Source organism: Mustela nigripes, chromosome 3 (genome assembly GCF_022355385.1).
Source record: "Mustela nigripes isolate SB6536 chromosome 3, MUSNIG.SB6536, whole genome shotgun sequence".
Taxonomy (NCBI): Eukaryota; Metazoa; Chordata; class Mammalia; order Carnivora; family Mustelidae; genus Mustela; species Mustela nigripes.
Window position 1 is genome coordinate 78,740,721 of NC_081559.1, and position 20,069 is coordinate 78,760,789.

The 20,069-nt window shown below is 33.2% G+C and overlaps 1 protein-coding gene across 1 annotated transcript in view; it reads left to right on the plus strand.

Moving 5' to 3' along the window:
* The first annotated feature begins 400 nt into the window (after positions 1-400).
* The window catches only part of ZNF804A (zinc finger protein 804A), a 285,669-nt gene continuing 266,000 nt past the window's right edge, over positions 401-20,069 (plus strand). Inside the window, exon 1 of the mRNA XM_059392809.1 lies at positions 401-511. Within this exon, the coding sequence (XP_059248792.1) occupies positions 401-511 (111 nt within the window). The remainder of the gene's footprint in view (positions 512-20,069) is intronic.

Here is a 20,069-nt window from a genome sequence, read left to right on the forward strand (position 1 = left end):
GGATGCTGCTGCCGCCGCCGCCGCCGCCGCTGCCGCTCGGGCGGCTCCCGCTGCCCGGCTCCGCTCGGCCGCCGCGCCGGCACTGAGTCCCGCCGGGTCCTGCCGCCTGGCCGGCCCCTCCCAGCCCGAGAAGCTCCCGCGGGGCGCGTCGCCCCTGGGCGAATCGGAAGAGAAACGGAGACTGAGAGCGAGAGCGCCGAGAGCATGCGGAGGCGGAGGAGCCTCGGCGCGCACAGCAGAGGGGTGTAGCGAGTCTGTCTCCCCGAGGCGTGCCGGAGAGGCGGCGGTTCGCCCTCGCGGCGGGTCCCCAGCCCACCCTGCCCGGGCTCCGGCGCGCTGCGGCTGCGGGCGCGAGGTGCATGGAAGCGGCGGCTGCGGTGGAGGAGGCGGCGGCTGCCCCATGGAGTGTTACTACATTGTCATCAGCTCCACGCATCTCAGCAACGGACACTTTCGCAACATCAAGGGAGTTTTCCGGGGCCCTCTCAGCAAGAACGGGAACAAAACTCTGGTAATAGCTCTGTTTCTCTCTCTCTCTCTCTCTCTCCCCCTCTCTATCTCCCTCCCTCCCCCTTCCCTAAAGAGGGCATTTGGAGGATTGAGGTTACTGTGAAATTTTGGAGGTGTTGCGTCTCAATTTGCTTTATAATATATCAATTTATCTATCTCGTGGGCGTGGGGTGAGAATTAGATGTAGAACAAGGCTGTAATCTTAAGGAAGCTGTGATCCGTGATTTTGGTGGACTCTTCGACAATGCTCTGGACTCTCAACACCTCACCCCGTAATGCTGGAGATTACCACCATGTCTCCTTATTGGAAGCAGATTGTGTCAACAGGACCTTTTCTTAAGAAAGAAAATAAAAGCACGCTCACCCCAAGTGACCCTCTAACATCTTTTGGCTTAAGAGGCTGAAGGTGAATGAGGATGTGGGTGTCTCCGATGGAAGCAGGGAGCCATGTGACTGGTGGCGCGGAGTTAGGTGGCGGGATTGAGTGATGGTCTCAGAAGGAGTTCGCGTTTTGGTTGTCTCCTGAAGGACTGGCAGCAAACTTCTCTAGTGAGAAGTTGCCAGTACTAAGCTTGACTGAGTGACTCCAGAACCCCTTGTCGCCCACTTTAAGCTATTCACTCAAAAGAGGTTAGAGATAAATGTGAAGGGAGAGCGTTCTGTCACAATCAGAGCCACTAGGAAGTATGCTAGACAAATAGAACCCATGCAGTTGCTGGGAGGTTCTCACTGGACCACAGAGCTTCGTCTTTCAGCATCTCAGTCGAAAGAGCACTCCTGATTGGTGGGGGAGGATGTGCTGAGCATTGAGATGGTGCAGGGTAATAGCTCTTACTTTTTCTAACAAAACCCCTCTTAGTTACAAAACCTCCTTGTGGAACTGACTCATGAGAAGTGTACACTTCAAAAAAGAAAAAAAAAAACGTAGAGGAAAAGCTCATTAAGTTTAAGTACTGCAAGGAGAGTAGAGCTAAAATAAGATGGTAATATGCTATATATATATATATATATATATATATATATATATATATATATATCTCACTAAAGTCTGAGCACCCCCCTCCCTTGTTTTACAGGGTGGTTACTGAGCCTGACTAGATAGAGTAGAAGTTTAAGGACAGACTCAGTCCATATTTTGAAATATGATTCTACATATGTTTTTAAAAAAGTGATGTGATGTTTTACAAAAATGAAAAATTCTCTTCTGAAGTTTTAAGTGAATTCTGGCATTGATAAACATTTGATTTTTTTTTTTTTTCTTTTTCCCTGGAATCTATTGGAATCCTCCTCTCAATTTATCTAAGATGCAAACAGTCAGGGTTATTTTGTTGCTTTTATTGTTGTGGATAAAATTGGTGTTGAACAAAAGAAAGTGAAAATACTCTTTTGTGGTCTTTCTTACTGGAGTATTATGCAGAGCAGTAAGCAAAGGCTATGAGGATTACTAAAATTGTTTTGGTTCTAATTATTTTCTTGAAGAATTCAGCTGTGTGGGAAAATAAATATTTTGGTGGGGGGAACTTTTCAATTTAAGAAAATATGCACTGGTTTATTTTTTTAATCATTTTACTTGTGGAAAAGGCAAATTTACTCAACAAGATCTCTATAGTTACAATGATCCTGTAAGTAGAAGAAAAAGAAAAAAAGATAAACATAGTAGTGTATATAGGGGAAAAAAAGTTGCCAAAACAGAATTTGTGATAATTCTGGTAAGTTTTATCTCTCATAAATATCTCAATTTTATATCTTATAAGAATATTAGGTCTATTTTACAGACTATGGAATTTTTAAAAAATTGAGTGGTGATTTTGAGGTCATACAGTAAATCAATATTATAATCCCAATTTCCTAACTTCAGACATACTCTTAAATCAACCTTAGGTTTCTAACAGTGGTTCAGTTTACTTATGCAGATTTGTTTGTTGTGGGTTTTGAGTCAATCAGTTCTTTATCACTCATATTGACAAAAGATAGGTTAAAGTCTAGATTTGCCAGTGTAAGTTTGGGATTAAAATATGTGTTAAAAAAGCAATTATTAAATAAGATGAATAAATCTAAATATGGGCAAATATTGGAGCAAAAAACTGGAGGAAGAAGACTTAGAAATAGCTCTTATCATATTTCTTTTAGTTATAGAAAAAGGGCTGACAGTAACTTAATAGCTTATCCTTCTAGACTGTGTTTATAAACTGCTCAAGTTTATATTTCCCATTTAAGAGATTTACACTTAATAGTTTACACAGATTTCCATACATGGTCCAACTGTATTTTAAACTATTACTTTACAATATAATATATATCATATATTTGTTTTCTATATATCTTTTGATGATTTTGTTATTAAGGAGAATGAGAGTAATGCCTGTCTTTAAGTATAGCAGAAGAGATCTAAACATATTCATAAATGTTCTTAGTTAAATAACTATCTAGACTTACCTAATAATGTATTCTTCACAAAAAATAGGATGCTATAAAAATTTAGCAAAAGCTAAAATGCACTATAAGCTGAAAACAGAAACTGAAGCTGAAACCTCTCAGGATTAGGAACTTTAAGAAGAAACACTAATATTATCTTAAAAATGTACATATACTATATTTTGAACATTTTTAAGTAAGAATATGTGGTTATTACTCTTTAATCCTGGTTTCAGAAGGTAAAAATTATGAGACCCTCTTTATTTTGTTGCCTATTGATTTTGACATGTTTTTAATTTTGCCTTTAAAAATATCATCCCACTTTTGCATTTTTGATATGAGTATTAAGTCAAAAGAATTTTAACAATATTTCAAGTGTTAGTTCTTTTTTCAGGAAAGCACAGCTTAAAACCAGTCAGAGAAAAAGTACTTTGATTTTGCCATTGAAATTCCAGTTATTTTCAATTACTGGATAACTAATGGATATTCTGCACACTTTTTTAGTTTATACTTTTAAAGGAGTTATAATCTGCCAAAAGTTAATGAAGAATTTAACATAGCTTATAACTGTTAATACAGTGTTCTTTCATGAATTAGAAGTTACTTATAGAAAAAAGTTACCTCAGGCTTCAATGACATTGATTAATTGCTTAGCCTTAAAATCCAGAATGTAATCCCGCTACTTCTACTGAGGAGATTATCAAACTGTACAGTCTTTCTATAGGTCGTATTATATCCCTCACACATACAATTTTACAAAGATACTTAAAGATTAAGCCTGTTGTTAATCTTGACCTTATTTCTGAGCTTTTAATAATTCCTCTTGACAATTTTAACTGAAAATATATGCATCATCATTTTGTAGTGTCTTACAAGTAAGGAGAAATGTCACTCTACTTGTCATGATTTCTGTTTTAATAGCATCATATCTGTGATATCGTTTTAATTCCATGGAATAAGAGATAAGCTAATATTTTATGAATGCTCCAGAATATGTCTCAATAAGTTATATGGTTTAGTGACAATGAATAAAGTTTACTGTCCATGTAACCTCATTCTTTTTCCTTAGATTATTCCTCAGATATAACCATTGTGTATAAAATTGTTTATTGGATGAGAACATTTTGTTATATGTATGTTTTGTCAACTGAGCTGCAAAATTTCTTTATCCTAATTATATATTTAAAAACCTTTCATATAAAATACTTATATATTTAACACAATTTAAATATACATTTGATCACTTTTAATATGGCATTTGGAAACTTAGAAACCATTCCTAATTTGTTCATTATGTTTTGTTAGCATTTTTATATCTCATAAGAATATGAGGTCTATTTTACAGACTATGGAATTAAAAAAAATTGAGTGGTGATTTTGAGGTCATACAGTAAGTCAATATTATAATCCCAATTTCCTAATTTCAGACATATTTCTTTTATAATTTAGATACTAAATTAGAGATTCCATAGAAACTGGTATGTTACTATCTGGATTGATAAAGAGATGGTATTGGTGTTATCTGTTTTTGAAGGCACTCTATTTTTCCACTTGCTTTCAGGTATAGAGAAACAGATTCACAGGATAATTTGAATTCAAATGTTTTAAGTCTCATCCTCCAATATGCAAACATCAATAATTTCTGTTTGGCCTAAGCCCTGTTTATTTAGACTTCCCTCATTTTCCAATATATTAACTACCAGAGTTGAGAAGAAAAGAAGTATTGATTTATTCATCAGTTTTCAACATATTTGTTATGTAGTTCATTTAGATTTATTGAGATACTTCAAATACAAAGCACTACTCTAGGCACCACAAACTCTGTGCTAGGAATTATGTTTTAAGTATTATTATTCATTAACATGTATTCATGTACACTCCTGTTCATTTTTGAATGTGCTGAAAAAATATTCTCTTATTTTGACATGTTTTCAGGTTTCTTGTCACTCAGGACGTTTCCATATGTATTCACTTAGAAAAGAATGAAAAAATTCTGGATTTTTTCCTTTGTGTATACAGGAACTCACTAAGAGTCTTTGAAATATGTTATATGGCCTTTTGTTCTAATTGTCATTATCTGACGTTATTATTCATGTCATTTCCTTGCAAATTTCTATATCTCATACAGAATGTAATTTAAAAGGTTTCTCCACTCTTTGAAACCAATTTATGTGGCATATTTAAGATTGTACATAAGATTAAAGAGACCAGTTGTTGAATTAATGTTGATGAAAAATTATCATTGTTAGATTAATATCCTCAAGGAAGGTTTAGGGTGAGGGTGGATTAGGTTGATATCTTAATAAATACCCAAACTTTCCCCCTTTATAAACTCATTGTCATAATGAGTCCATTATATATTTTTCCAAATTTCTTTTAAACTATTATGTATTCAGTATCAAAGACCATCTTGTGTCTCACTTTTCTGAACTTAATGTGTCATATATTCTTTGCTGTACTTATCTTTTATTCTGGCAAAACTCTACAAATGTGCATTTTCAGAATATATTTTTTAAGTAAGGAAAATCACTTATAATTGAATTATTGTTGTTATGACCTGCTCAAAAATGTAAGCAACATTTTAAGGCAAATGTTGTCAAGTAATAATCATAAAGCTGACATACGTTTGTTAGCATGGTAAATATTAATTAAATTACTTTTGATAGCTGAAATTTAAATAGTGACATGATAGCTTGTCATCACGTCTAGTTCCTCATAAGGTTATTGATAATAATTACATTTTTACTGAAAACACAGATCAATAAGAGCCTTGAGACCAACTAATCCAAGGTTCCATATGGATGTGTTCAGGGCCAAATTCAGGGTGTAGAAGTAGTTTGTTTAGGATGCATTATGTTTTAAAATATTTGGCTTTAAACACCATTCAAAGAAGAATGCAGGTTGCTACTGTCTACACTGCTCTTTACAGTGATTTAGGTTTTTCACTTACTTACGTTACCTTCTTGACCAATGAAGGTACTTGAATTTCCTACCTGAGAGTCTGAGAACCAAATTTTACGTATAGGGAGACAGAAACATTTTCACCATTCTGTATGTGCCCTTTGTTGTATGATAGTCTTCAAAAAAGTTTTGGCATATTCATATTTTTATAGTATGTGTTTGCCATATATTGGTTGAACTGCTTAGAAGTATTCTCTAGATCATACCTCTAGGTATACTATCATAATAAAGAAATGTGTGATTTGATGGTGATGCATTTTAAAATTGCAAACGTCTGCTCAGGTTACAGGTATTTTCAGTAATTTCTTGGTTTTGGTCCTTTTAAAAATTAATATGAATATAATTTTATTCTTTAATTTACACTTTTAATAAACATGCTTAGTTAATGTAACATATTTGGAAAAAGTTTTTTAGAAGTATTATGCACAAGGGAAATAATATTTTTAATAATTGTAATAATTCAATGTAGAAATAATTTCCTCCAGTGACACTGTTTAACTGAGATATTACTATTTTGGGCAATGGCTTTATATTAGGAGTTTGAGTAATCTTTCCAGATGGACAAAAACATAGCAATTTTAATCTATGGTGTACCACATTCAATATTCATGAAGAAATTACATATTTCACTTTTTAAATTGCTAACTACAAAATATAAGATATACAATTTTCTTAATTTTTCTTTCTAAGAATTGTAGCTGAAACCATTTGATTGGTTTTATTTCATTCTAAATTATTCTTTGGCTCTGAGGAAATATTTATCACATATATGATAATATGATGGTGTTTTCAACTGACAAGTTTTCATTAATTTTATAAATATATTACAGTACACTTTCTATCACAGTAAGAGATAAAATGAGGTAATAAATAATTAAAATCAATCCTAGTTTTCAAAGTAAACAAAATCTGTTACCTGATATAGTAGTCTGGATTCTTTCACAATGGTGTGACACCGTTAGAGGAAAGTTACATACTTTTCTAGATATAAGAACCTTAAATGAATTCAAAGCTTATAATGACAATGCCATATTCAAATTAAAATAAAACATTTCTTTTTCTTAAAGAGCTTTAGAAAAATGAACTTTGCTGTGTTTCATAGCTAGCTTTTTGTTGTCAACCAGAGTAGTAGATAATATTTTAATCAAACACTAATCTTGTTGCTGTGATGGTATCTTGTAGATGTCGTCAATGTCTACAATCCACTGACTTTAGGTATAAAAGATTACCCTAAACCAAAGTGTGTGGGTCTCATGCAATCAGTTGAAAGGCAAAAAGCAAAAACTGATATTTCCTGGAGAAGTTCTGTCTCAAGACTGAAGTAGCAAATGCTGCCTTCAGTTTCCAGCCTCCTGGACTGTTCTACAGAAACGCCACAAACCCCATAATCACAAAGTCATTTCCTAATTCCTTAACATATATAATCTATGTATCTATCTGCCTGTCTATCATCTATCTTTCTATTATCCATCTATCAATCTCTATCTATCTGCCTATCTATCATCTATCTATCCATTTATCTACCTTTCTACCTATCTCTCCTACTAGTTCTGTTTATCTGGAGAACCTTGAATGATATACTAAAGATCAGTTTATTGTATCTCTTTTATAAGGTGACTCAATATTTGAACCATAAATCATATTTGGATTTAATTGGAAATAGGTGAACTTGACATTATTAAACTATTTAGGTTGAAAATTGATTGATGTTATTCTGGAATGTTTCTGTTATTTTATAAAAAAAATATATATATAACTTTCTTTTAAATCTTTGCCTGGATTACAATCTATCTATCTTCCATCAATTCCCTTACCTCCCCACAAAAAACTTTTATAAATATGTAAAATATGCTGTTCTTATCTGTTCAGCTTCAGCAGATAGTCACACATGCATTTTTGTATTTGAAGAGAGTTAGGCTATCTTTAAATGAGAAAATATTTTAAACTATATTGAGAGTGTATACTCTGGTAGTTTAACATAAGAAAATAATCTTTAAAAGATGGCTGTGTAAAATGAAAGGCTTAAGTTTTACAAGACAAAAATGTTTCCATAAAAATATACAGAATGTTGTCAATGCCACCAGCCAAAACCAACTAGAAACATAGCTGAACCATGTTGGACACTCTGGCACCTGTTGGAACAAGGTAAACTGCACACTATGGGGAACCATGGTGCATCTCGTGAAGTGGGAGTAAGGACTCAGTTTATAGGATTTGAGATTGGGTAAAATGATTCTGTGGAAAGTTGATTAAATCACTCTTTTATTCTGGATACTATGAGAAAGATGGGCCCATTCTATGGTTGGTTATCTCAGTACTTCTTATCTAGGAGGCCAAGAATAGAGTGGGGCTAAAGCTGTAGTTGGCAAAAAAGAACAAAAACAAAACAAAACAAAACAAAACAAACCAACAACAACAACAACAAAACACAGTTTTTGCTTCTGTTGGCTGGCAGATGGGGATGTTTGGTAACAAAAACAGTGTTTTTGTATTTGTTTGTCCTCAAAGATCATTGCTGAGTGGTCTTTTTTTTTTTTTTTTCTTTTTTTTCTTGTGTTCCATCACGCATATAGACAAACTTGTCTGCTGTTAGTGGTCTGTGAAACTCTTGGTGTTTGATAAGAGAAAACCACACTTTACTCTTAGATCCAGATAAGCTCCTTGGTGACAGTTCCCAAGGACTGCTTTTTTCTTTCTCAGATATGACAAGAGAATAGATGGTTGTGAACAAGTGGGAGGTAAGGCTATCAGCGAGGATGATTTCAAGCAAATGAGATCCAAAGCTGGTGACTTTTCAGGGATGAAGGAGGGAAGAATGGTCAAGAATTATCAAGGGGGAACAAGGAAACATATTTCCTGCACTGGCACATTAATATGAGGATTTAGGGAGATAAAATATCTCTCTTGAGAGAGATACAGGGGAATTTTTCCAAGAGAGACAGTTCAGTTAGAACAAAAAGGTGAAGAGAAACTTCAATGGAAAGTCTAAAGCTATAGAGATTTCATTGATTCCAAACATTTCAGAGTTCAAGAAGGCACAATCCAAGTGTTTTAGGACATGTGGAAATACAGAGAAATGTATCATAAAAGAGGGAATAACAGAAGTACATGGAGATTAAAGTCCAGAGAATGAAGAATTTGGAAATTCTGGACTTCTTGTGGAACTGACGCCATTGAGGATAGAGAGTAGGATAAAATTGGTTTTGATAATCGCATTGCAATTCATGGCAGGAGTGAAGTGGTGGAGGCTGACAGAGAGGTAGGTGTTCTGAGAGAAGCACCCGGAGTTCTTGGGCTTATTTTTGACTTTTTCTTTGAGACTGAATTATGCATGGCCTTCCTTTGAGACTCAGAGCTTTCTCCTAACCCCTGCTGAAGTGTCACAGCAGAGGGGCATGGTTAGCCCTACTGTGTAGATTTCCTCCCATATTCAGCAACTGGAGATTTAAAGTATTAACAATAATTCAGAAGCGCCTGGGTAGCTCATTTGGTTAAGCATCTGGTTTGGTTTTGGTCCAGGTCATGATTTCAGGGTGGTGAGATAGAGCCCTCCTTCAGGCTCGGCACTGAGTGTGGAGACCACTTGGGATTCTCTCTCTTCCTCTCCCTCTGCCTCTCCCCAGCCCCCACCCTTGCTTTCACCTTTCTCTCAAAATTTAAGAATAATAACAATAAAAAATTAGTTAATGTATTAATAATAATTCAAATATTAACCCATTTAAATCGCCTTGTTTGTGTCCTTCAGATAGGAAACACCTATAGAATTCTACGTAGCAGTGGGTGTTATATGTAAACAGTGAATCTTAGAACACTACATCAAAAACTAATAGTATATTGTATAGTAGCTAACATAACACAATAAAAATAAAAATAAAAGAATTCTATGTAGTGTGAGCAAATTTAGAGAGACTTTGGAAGAAGTCTAGAGCCCAGGAGTTGTCAAGCACATAGATGGACTATGTAAAGTAGGAGAGTTTTGGGCAATCAGTTGCAGAGAAGGAATGGATTTAATGATGAGAGATTTGTACTGAATTATTTTTCCTACAACTGGTCAAGGACAGGAAGATGGGATAAAATATGGATAGTCTCTTTATTTAATGAAAACATCTCAAATAATATAGTCCAGTAGTCTCTGAGGGAATGTCAGTGGAATTATTGTAAGGTTATCTTTCAAAACTTGATATCACCTCTCCTTGAAATGAGACAAAGTAACTTCATGCTAGGGAAGAGAATAACTGTTTTCACTCCAGGATTATGTGTAACATCCAGTAACATGTCTTCATGTCTTCATCAAAATACTCACTGTCATATTTAAATAGTGATGGAAAGCACAAACACTTTATAACCAGATGATCTGAGATCAAATCCTGGATATACCTTTGTATCTGGATGTAGTGAGTAGAGCCGTTTGTAACCAAACCCCAAATATTAGCTCTGTACCTAAATATTTCTGTTTTAATTTTTTTTATATAATAGAAATATCCAAGTAGATCTTGTTTGACATTAAGTGGGTTAATAAGATTAAAACCAAAGACTTTGATTTTATTTGTATTTTTCCTACAGGTCTAAAGTGGTTACTGCTCCAGCCATCACATGTATATTCTAATCTAGAGTAGCAAGGAGTAAAGGAGGAAGGACAAAAATTTGAATTTTTTTTTTTTTTAAGAAGATCTACCCAACATTGTTTGCTTACCTCTCTTTTGATGGAACTATGCTGTAGAACCACTACTAAGTGTGGGAAGGATGAAAACATGATTTAAAAAAAAAAAATGATTAATTAAACTGGGCACACCATTTATCCCAATAAAATCAGTGTTATGGTAGTAAGAAAAAGAGATAATTGGTTATACCTGAGAAGTCTACCACAGCTGGTCACTGGCTTTGTGACTTTGGTCGAGTTCATCTCTCTATCAATTATATTATGTTTAGTGGGGAGGATAAAAATATCTACCTAGAAAACATGTTGCAAATTAAATGAAAAGTAATTAACAAAGGTTTGACATATAATAAACTTTAAATAAATGGTGGTAGCTATCAACAGTATTTCATACTGGAACATTCAGATCTGTATTAGAATCTCACTCATTAAATTCAATATATAAGTATACATAATTTGGACACTTTTGGTATTGAACAATATCAGTATTTCCTTTTTTTCTTGATTTTCCCCTGATATCTCTTGCACACTTACTGCCATTCCAAGATTCATAAAATCTCTTTCCTTAAGTATGGTTTGGGGCTTGACTATTCTAGGAGATGAACTAAAATCCTATGAAAATCTTCAGATATCAGCCATCCTTTTGGCTTGTAAAGTTCATGGAACTGTACCTTGTACTCCTAGGAAGATGACTCTTTAGGAAAGCTTAGAATTTCTTTTAACTCTCTTCAGTAATGATTTCCAAAGCTCGGATTCCCTTGCAAGGTCGGTCTTAGATCACTGCTGTTCTAGTGTTACAACGTTAATACTTACACCAGGGGGCGGCATAGCATTTCCTCTTACTTTTACATAGACAGGTATAGTAAATAATCATGGATTAATAGATTGGTCAAATATAGTTAGTACAGTTTTATTAACTAGAAGTCACTTTAAAATTCCACTGACCAGGCAGTATAAACATGTGACACATCTATGATGTATTTGCTGTAAACTTTATTTTATATTTCACCATGAAAATATTTTCTGCCTTAGTCACATGTGGTGTATATAGCAAAATGGAACTGGCATGAGGTTGGTGTCCAAGTATACCTTACTAGACTATCATTTTTGGCTGTAACTGTGTCTGTTTTCATTACTGAAGTTGATGGTTCTGGGTTTATCTAAGTATCTTCAAGTTGCTTTATGAATCTTAATGCCCAATTTATTTTAATGACAGTTAATTTATAATTAAATTTGATGTATATTTTCATGGACTACATTATTAAGCAAAATAAAGGTGGAATGGATAGCCCATTATTTGTTAACATAAGAGTAGCTAAAACATTAAATAAAGAATAATGAAGTTGTGAAATACAACTCTATTGCATGATTGCCATAGCTTACATTATGGAAAAAAAGTCAAAAAATGTCTGAGACTCAAATTTATTAAAATTTAATGGAATTTCCTCCATACAAATTGGGATTACATTTTAGAGAAACTGTGCAGATTGAATAAAGTAAACACAAACTGTTCTATTTGTTGCTAATCACTGTGAAATTATTGATACAACATGACAGATATAGTTTTTAATGGATCAGGACTTAGAGGAGTTGATACTATGATATATGCTGCTACTCAAAAACTTAGGAGACTATTTTTCAGGTAGAATGATACTAATAAAATTTCAGATGTAGCGTGTTACATATTGCTCTACTGGAAAGCAACATGTAAGACAATCTATTACCATATAATTCCATGGTAAAGGGTTTTGAAGTAAATAATAGTAGTAGTAGTAATAGTAATAACAATACTAATAAAACAATTTGCTCCTCTTTGTACAGTGTCTAACATAGTTCTAAACATAATTTGATGATGTAAGAAAAAAATTGGAAACCAAGCATATTGTTTACTTATAATGTTGAATCTCTCTGTATCAATCCAATTCACATGTGTTATAATCAGTAATTATTCACCTCCCAGGCACTAAACATGCCAACTATCTTGACTCACTAAGAATCTTATCAACTGTTGAAAGTATAGGTTATGAAAGATCCTTTTCTCTTTTCTTTCAGCACCCTACATAAAATAATATGGTATCTATTCATGGACACAGGCAAAATAGATGTGCACACACATAGCAAAATCATTCTCTCTCTCTCTCTCTCTCTCTCAACTCCCCTCTTGCTACACATCCACCCTCGTCTGGAAAAGCAGAGAGGATACTTTATTCAGCCTGACTGAATGTTTGTTTCTTAGGAAGTACACAGAATTCTACTAACAGTTTTGACCAGATCCAGTGATCAAAAATTATTTATTTGAAAAGTAATTAAGAACTCATCCCCCCAACCTCAACCACTGGTTATAATATCAGATGTCTGAAAATAACTGTGCTAATATTCTGGAAAATCTGAAGTAATTCAATGACCAAGTTTCCATTGGATGACCACAATCCTAAGAATCAAAAATAAATATATATATAGATATAGATAGAGATAGAGATATATAGATATCTATATACCTATATATATATACACACACATATACAGAGAGAGAAAGAGAGAAGCACAATCCTAAGAATTTAAAAATAAATAAATAGAGAGAGAGAAGGGAGGTAGAAATAGAGGAGGGAACAAGGAAGGGAGGGAGGAAAAAGAATGGTAAAGAAAGATCATTATTCTTAGGCAGTTAAAAGTGTAAGCTAACATACAAAGGTATACCAGTTGAATGATGGTACATCCAGGTTTGCCTGGGATAATCTTAGTTAAGATTGTTGTCCTGGAATGCTTAGTAATGGTACTGCCTTTCACTCTCTGATTTGGATGATAATGTATACGATCATCCATTAAGTTTAGGAATCTCGACAGTGAATCTCCACAGTGACAGGAATCAGCCTGAAAAGATTTTCCCATTCTGTATCCTGGCTGAAGTCCTGCATTATTTTTGGATTTGTAGATTCCTGCTGGAATGCTATGCACAGATGATACCATTAATATAATACTTGGCTATTTTTTCAACTGAACACTAAACCTTGTAATATCCAGTGACGAAAGGAATGTAGTTATTCTTTTCCTCACCATTTGGCAGTTCAAATTTAGCTGCATGATGGAAGAAAGGATATTCAGAGGCAGCATGATGCAAAGGCACAGGACCACATGGAGGTCATCTGAGGCAGCTGCGTACAGTTAAGAGGAGAAGGGGCCACAGTGAGCATCCAATGGCCATGTATGAGCCAAGCCTTGTCAGTGGAAAGTTCCTGGGGCTGATGAGCCAGCTGCACTCTTCCAAGCAGATTATTTTAATGGCAGAATTTGGTCCAAGTATTGCCAGTTTTGGTTCCTCAACAAGCCTCATTCAACAAGGTCACCTTTGAATCTGTCAGCTACCTAACACTCTTCCAATAAGTGTATTTTATGCTTCATTTAATGAGTTAATTTTGGTTATTTTTAGTTGAGGAATCTGACTAGAGTTAAGACAACTGTGGAATTGGCAAAATTTTTTCAAGGACATGAGTATTTTGGTTTTATATCTAGAGAATTTTTTGACCGAGTTCCCCTCCCTCCTTTGCTTCTCATCATTCCCCATCCTAATTTTTTACAGTCAAAGGTGCTCAGCCTCTGGAACAAGACCGAAGTTTGAATTCTGGCAGTGTAACCTGGGCCAACCATTTATCTTCTCTTAGTTTCTGTTTTTTATTCTATAAATAACAAAATTACAATTCATTTAGTCCCTGCTATATACCAGATGTTATTTTAAACACATTATATAAATCATATGTAATTACTGCTGAAATGCTTTAAGATGGGTACCTGTGAACAGGACTATTGTTAGGAGTAAATAACATAAGGAAATTCTCTACTTCGGTGTCTGGCACATAGTCAAACCTATTTTTATTTTTTGTCATTATTGATATCTTAAAGAAGGCTTGTCTTCCACCTTTCCACAGCTACCACATGGCCTTGTGTTTTTCAGATACAACATGAAGGATGCCAAAGGAATAATACTGAGTTTAGGTGCTTTAGGAGGTCCCACGAAAAAGAAGCCACAAAATTGATCATAACATTCAGCATCTATGTATAATCTATGAGTGAATTATCTAGTTTATTCTATGCAGGAAAAATGTTCTCTGGTATACAGATTTCAAACTAGATGATCATAACTATCATCTGAAGATTTAGAAAAGACAACATCCTGGACTTCATTTAATATCTATGGGTAGGGTTCAGAAATCTAGCTTTCCTAAGAGCTCCCAGATGAACCTCACTGTTCTAGGATAAAATATATCTTGCTTGGTTCCAGTAAACTTGTTCCAGAAGAACGCTTGGATGTCACCAACTCATATTTGACATGAGAAGTGAGACCCTGCTCTCCTTCCTTATTTGGTTCTCTGCCCAACACTCCTCCTTCATCCCATCTCACCCCCAAATAGATCCTTTAGAAAGCAGAAATGCATTCATTCATTGTAAGGAAAAATGAAATTAGAAAAAGTTTAGTTAGAATTTAGAGGACATAGTCTTAAGTTTAATAGAGTCTACCATCTACAGAACTGATGAAAATGTAAGACTTCAAAAAAAAAAATTGTAAGACTTCATGTTATCAGCAGCAAAATACCGAGTTCTAGGTTTAGATTTGTGAGACAATTTAGTGGACTTAGCTAATATCCTTCTCAGCCATGTTTTCAATATATTAATTGAATTGAATACATTAATATATCATGAAGAAATCAGGATAATAGTGCACTTCATGGTATTTAATAATTTTCAATGTATGCTATTTTCTTTAGTCATTGTGTTGAATAGCAAAAGAAATGGTTGAGCTAATAGCTAAACATCAGGTAATTTGCACAAAAGATAAAGGTGAATAGCTTTATGAAATTTAAGGTGAAAATAGGTACCTTTTTGAAAAGAATATAGAAGATTTAATACTGATAGCCTGGATTTACAAATAAAATAATATATGCTAATAAAATTCTTATTAAATAATGTGATATCTCTCAATTACCCTCTGGGATTAAAATTATTTTAATTTATTTTAAAATATTGTGCAAGTACAGGGTGTTTGTATGTAAGTAATGAACACTATGTTCTACTCCTGAAACCAGTATTACACTACATGTTAATTAACTGGAATTTAAATAAAAACTTGAAACATACAAAATAATTTTTTGGTGCAGGTATTCTGAAGTCACTATTTACATATATGAGATTATCTTTTATCATTGTTTAGAATATTTATTTATAAGGTGATTTTGATCCCATTGAAATCAATTCTATAATAATTACGTGGTTGAGTCAGACATTATATAATTTGATAAATCATTTGAACATCTGATTTATCTTATCTAAATCATATTTTCTTTTTTTAGATTTTATTTATTTATTTATTTATTTGAGACAATGCACACAGCACACAGGTGTGAGGGGGAGGGCTTGATCTCACCACCCCTAGATCATGACCCTAGCAGAAATCAAGAGTCAGATGCTCAACCGACTGAGGTACCAAGGCGTCCTTAAATCATATTTTCAAATTATCAAATCCTAAGAATAAATAAATACATTTAATTAAATTTTCAATTACTGAGCACTTAATCTGTGTTAGGTCCAAGGCCAAAACTTAGGTAAAATATCTCATTTGATCATTTCAGCAACTTTTTCATTTGATAGTTACAATTGCCATTTTACAAATAAGAAAATTTCATTTTTAGAACTTATTCAAGGTTATCTATGTTGTTTTAACTCATAGCTGGTGTGTGGACAGTGTAGACAATAGATAGGAATGCTAAGTGCTAAGACTAATATGCAAATGTTAATGTGCAATCCGTTTTGTTTAACTTAGGATACAAATAATGAACTTCATGCATTCTCAGAACCTAGAAAATATGGATGGCTATGCTCAGTGATTTAGAATTAGGAAATCTGTATATAAATCTTTAAATATTTCCTCCAAATATCATGGTTTCCTTCTCAAGAATAATTTTTAAATTTTATTTCTCTAATAGTTTTCCTGCTTTTGGAACCAAAGCCTGGATACTTGATTAGATTTTGCATTATTGCCCACTTGTGTGTTTATCAAAAAAGTATTCAACAAAGACATCTTCATTTTTTTTCCAAATAGGTAACTGAACATAAACTAGTTAATTTGGATTAAATGAGTTAAATGGCATATTTTATACCCATTATATATTGCAACAAGGTAGAAAAATATGTAGTAAAATACATGAATTTAGTAAAATTCAGGGATTAAGATATTTTTCTAGTACTTTCAATTCACTTTGCTTTTTTTTTTCCCTCCAGCTTTTGTCAGTCCTAGTGTTTGCAATCTTCTATTTAGTAACCATTAAGAATAGTGAAAGTTCTCCAACTAAAGCAGATAATGAGTTATTTGCAAGTCGTTTATAGCTAAAAGAGCTATAAACTGTCCATTTTCTAATCACTGGGCTTTGCAGCACATTTGTAAAGGGCTGGCTTTCAGCATTAGACAGTTCATAATGTGTAGGTTATCCTCCCATCTTTCTCAGAAGATCATTTTCAGGGAAAATACAAGAAAATGAAAAGATCTGAAGCCTTTTAATGAATTTTTTGGTAAGATGCTGGTGTTTCTAAGTGTATTTTCTTCTAACTGCTGGCTGTGTTGCAAGAAGAATGGGGAATGAGTGGGGTGATGAGAAAAGCACACCTTGTAATGTGTGAACGGAAAGGAGCCTTGAGTGGCCCTTTGGTGTTACTTGTAAGGAGCTTTCTACTAACTCTACGTTCATCAGTTTGGCTCAGGACTGTATTCTGCGTGTGTGTGTGTGTTTGTGTGTGTGTGTGTGTGTGTGTACATATAATCAAGATGAAAGATCTAAGTGAAGTTACAATCCTCTGGGTATCTGGAGGGAATAGGAATATTTTTAAGGATTAAGGATGTCTTTATGCTAAGAAAATATTATAGTAACTTGTTGAAGTAGAGAATAAAGGCAACATAATTCATCGTAGAACAGAAGCTAGAAATGAAAACTGTAGAGCTAAGAATAAAGGTGATAATAAATATCCTTAGAGACTCACAAGATAATAGCATGCCCCTACATTGCATTTCTTCTAACTTCATGTTTTATATGAATATGTATTCATATTACAAAAAGAGTATGATTTTTAATCAGGCAGTTACCATATTATCTACATTTTACTTATGGAAAACTGAAAAGAATCTAAGGTTCTTGCCAGAGATTTTAAAAGCTGTGAGTAGTTCAACCTAATATTGTCTTGAGTTGTGTTTCAGTCATAACCATAATAAGTATTAGTTAATTACATTAATTTTATAATAATAATGTTTTAAACACTTCCATTTTACAAAGAAGAGTAACTGAAATGTCAGTTAATTATACAATGCAAATTTCATGTTATTTGAAAAATTCATATTTTACATTCTACTTTAAAACAGTTAATGATCAAACCTATATATAGTAAAACTATATTAAACTAGAATTGAAATATATATTTCTAAAAATAAGTGTATAAGTATCCCCAGGAAAATATATATTTTTGCTTTTGTAAGTTTTAGTTTCATATCACATGTTGACATAGGTTTGTCAGAGAGTCAAGAGTGAACACTTACGCTACTAAATTAAAAATACAAACTATTAAACACAATTTGTATGAAAACATTTCAAAAATAAAGGTAATCGCATTTAACATAACTTGTTGAGCTATTGCCTATCAAACCTTCATACCTGTTCTGTATCCAAACGCTGCACACAATAAAACTGTAGTTCATTAACTTTCTTTAATACAAGTTAAAAGGAACAAATTGTGTGGAAGAGAGTCCCCCAAATGTGAAATAAAATATATTGCTTTTTTTTTCTTCTAAAAATCTGCTAGTTTTGCAGATTGACTCACTAAAAGGAGAAAAGGGTAAACAATTATTTTCACCAGAAGGAGGAATACCAGTAAAAACCAAGGTGATATTGTTAACAGTAGATAGGAAGCTAAGTGATCTGATTTTTCATTTTAGCAATCATCTCTCATTAAAAATTGGCAAAAATGAACTCATGTATTTATTCATCAAATATGAATTAAGCAGGATAGTAACATTATCTGATGATTTTCTCTTTCTCCTCTAGTATTTGCTTAGTCATCAGGGATATGGAGTCACATCTATCCTTCTTGCCAGAGCCTGTTGAAAGTCATCCTCAAGGAGAGTATAATAACACAGTAAGTGGAGAGGCAGGAAAAGAGGCTCTCAAATGGAAGACAAAAAATAGTAAAAAATTTCAGAGATGTAATGGATATTCTGCAGAGAAATTTTATAATTATTGGTAGGGTAAAAATTGTTATTATTACCTGATCAATATCATTGGCTATAAACATTAACACCCTACTGATATTTTCATAAGTTTAGAATCTAAAAACAGGTAGACTATTATCTTCAACTGTAGTAAATGTTTAATATTTCACAATTAAATATTTGAATGTTCAATAATTTTATTTTTATATATTTAATATATAAAATTATATATTTATATGTATATTTCTTATTAACAAGATTAATTAATAGATGATTGACATGTAAGTCGGTAGATGAATAGATTTAGAGATAGACAGTTAATGACATAGAACATGTAGAAACAGACTGCTATTAATTTCTGTCAATTTTGATATTTCATAAAAATAGAAAATACACATACACACATAAAACACTCTTGAAATTTTATTTCCCCAAACATATTTTCCATGTCTAATATTTTTATATATAGTCATTTACAAAAGCTACTTTCCAGATAAAATATATTTTCTCCTACTTTTAAGAGGTATCAAATTTTTAAAAAATATTTAGGTATTTAGGATTGAAATTTAAAATCTTGACAATTTTCTGGTAAAATAGCTTATTAACTTGCATATTAGTCCTGGTAACAAGTTATTTCCCATTAGCAGTATTTACGTTAAAAATTACATATGTACATATATTTGCATAACTTTTATCTGTATTTCTAGATGGACAAGTGAAAGAGCATTGGATTTAGAATTTGAAAATTTAGTTCCTTCCTAATTATTCTGTCTAACTAAGACTTAGTTTCTGGCTAATTATGTATGATGCTTGAGAAAGTATATATCTGCTCCAAGATACATATATTCATTTATCTTTATATTCCTATAACATATTTATTGATTACCTCTGTATGTCAGATTCTGTACTAGGCACTGTTAAAATAATGGAAGGAAATAAAGACACTGCTTCAATAAAGAATGTATTGTCTAATGCAGTGATCTCCAAATTAGGATGTCTGCAATAAGCTAGAAAGTGTGAAACATGATTTACAGGGAACAAGTAAAAATATTAAAAATTATCTTTATATTTGTGATTATCTCATTTCAAAGGTTTTTGTAATATCCATGCTATATTGAAATGCATGTATATATTGGCATATTAGCTTGAAAGTCTTGTGTTAATAAGATTATTTTTTTTTAATTTTTAATTTTTAATTTTTTATAAACATATATTTTTATCCCCAGGGGTACAGGTCTCTGAATCACCAGGTTTACACACTTCACAGCACTCACCAAAGCACAT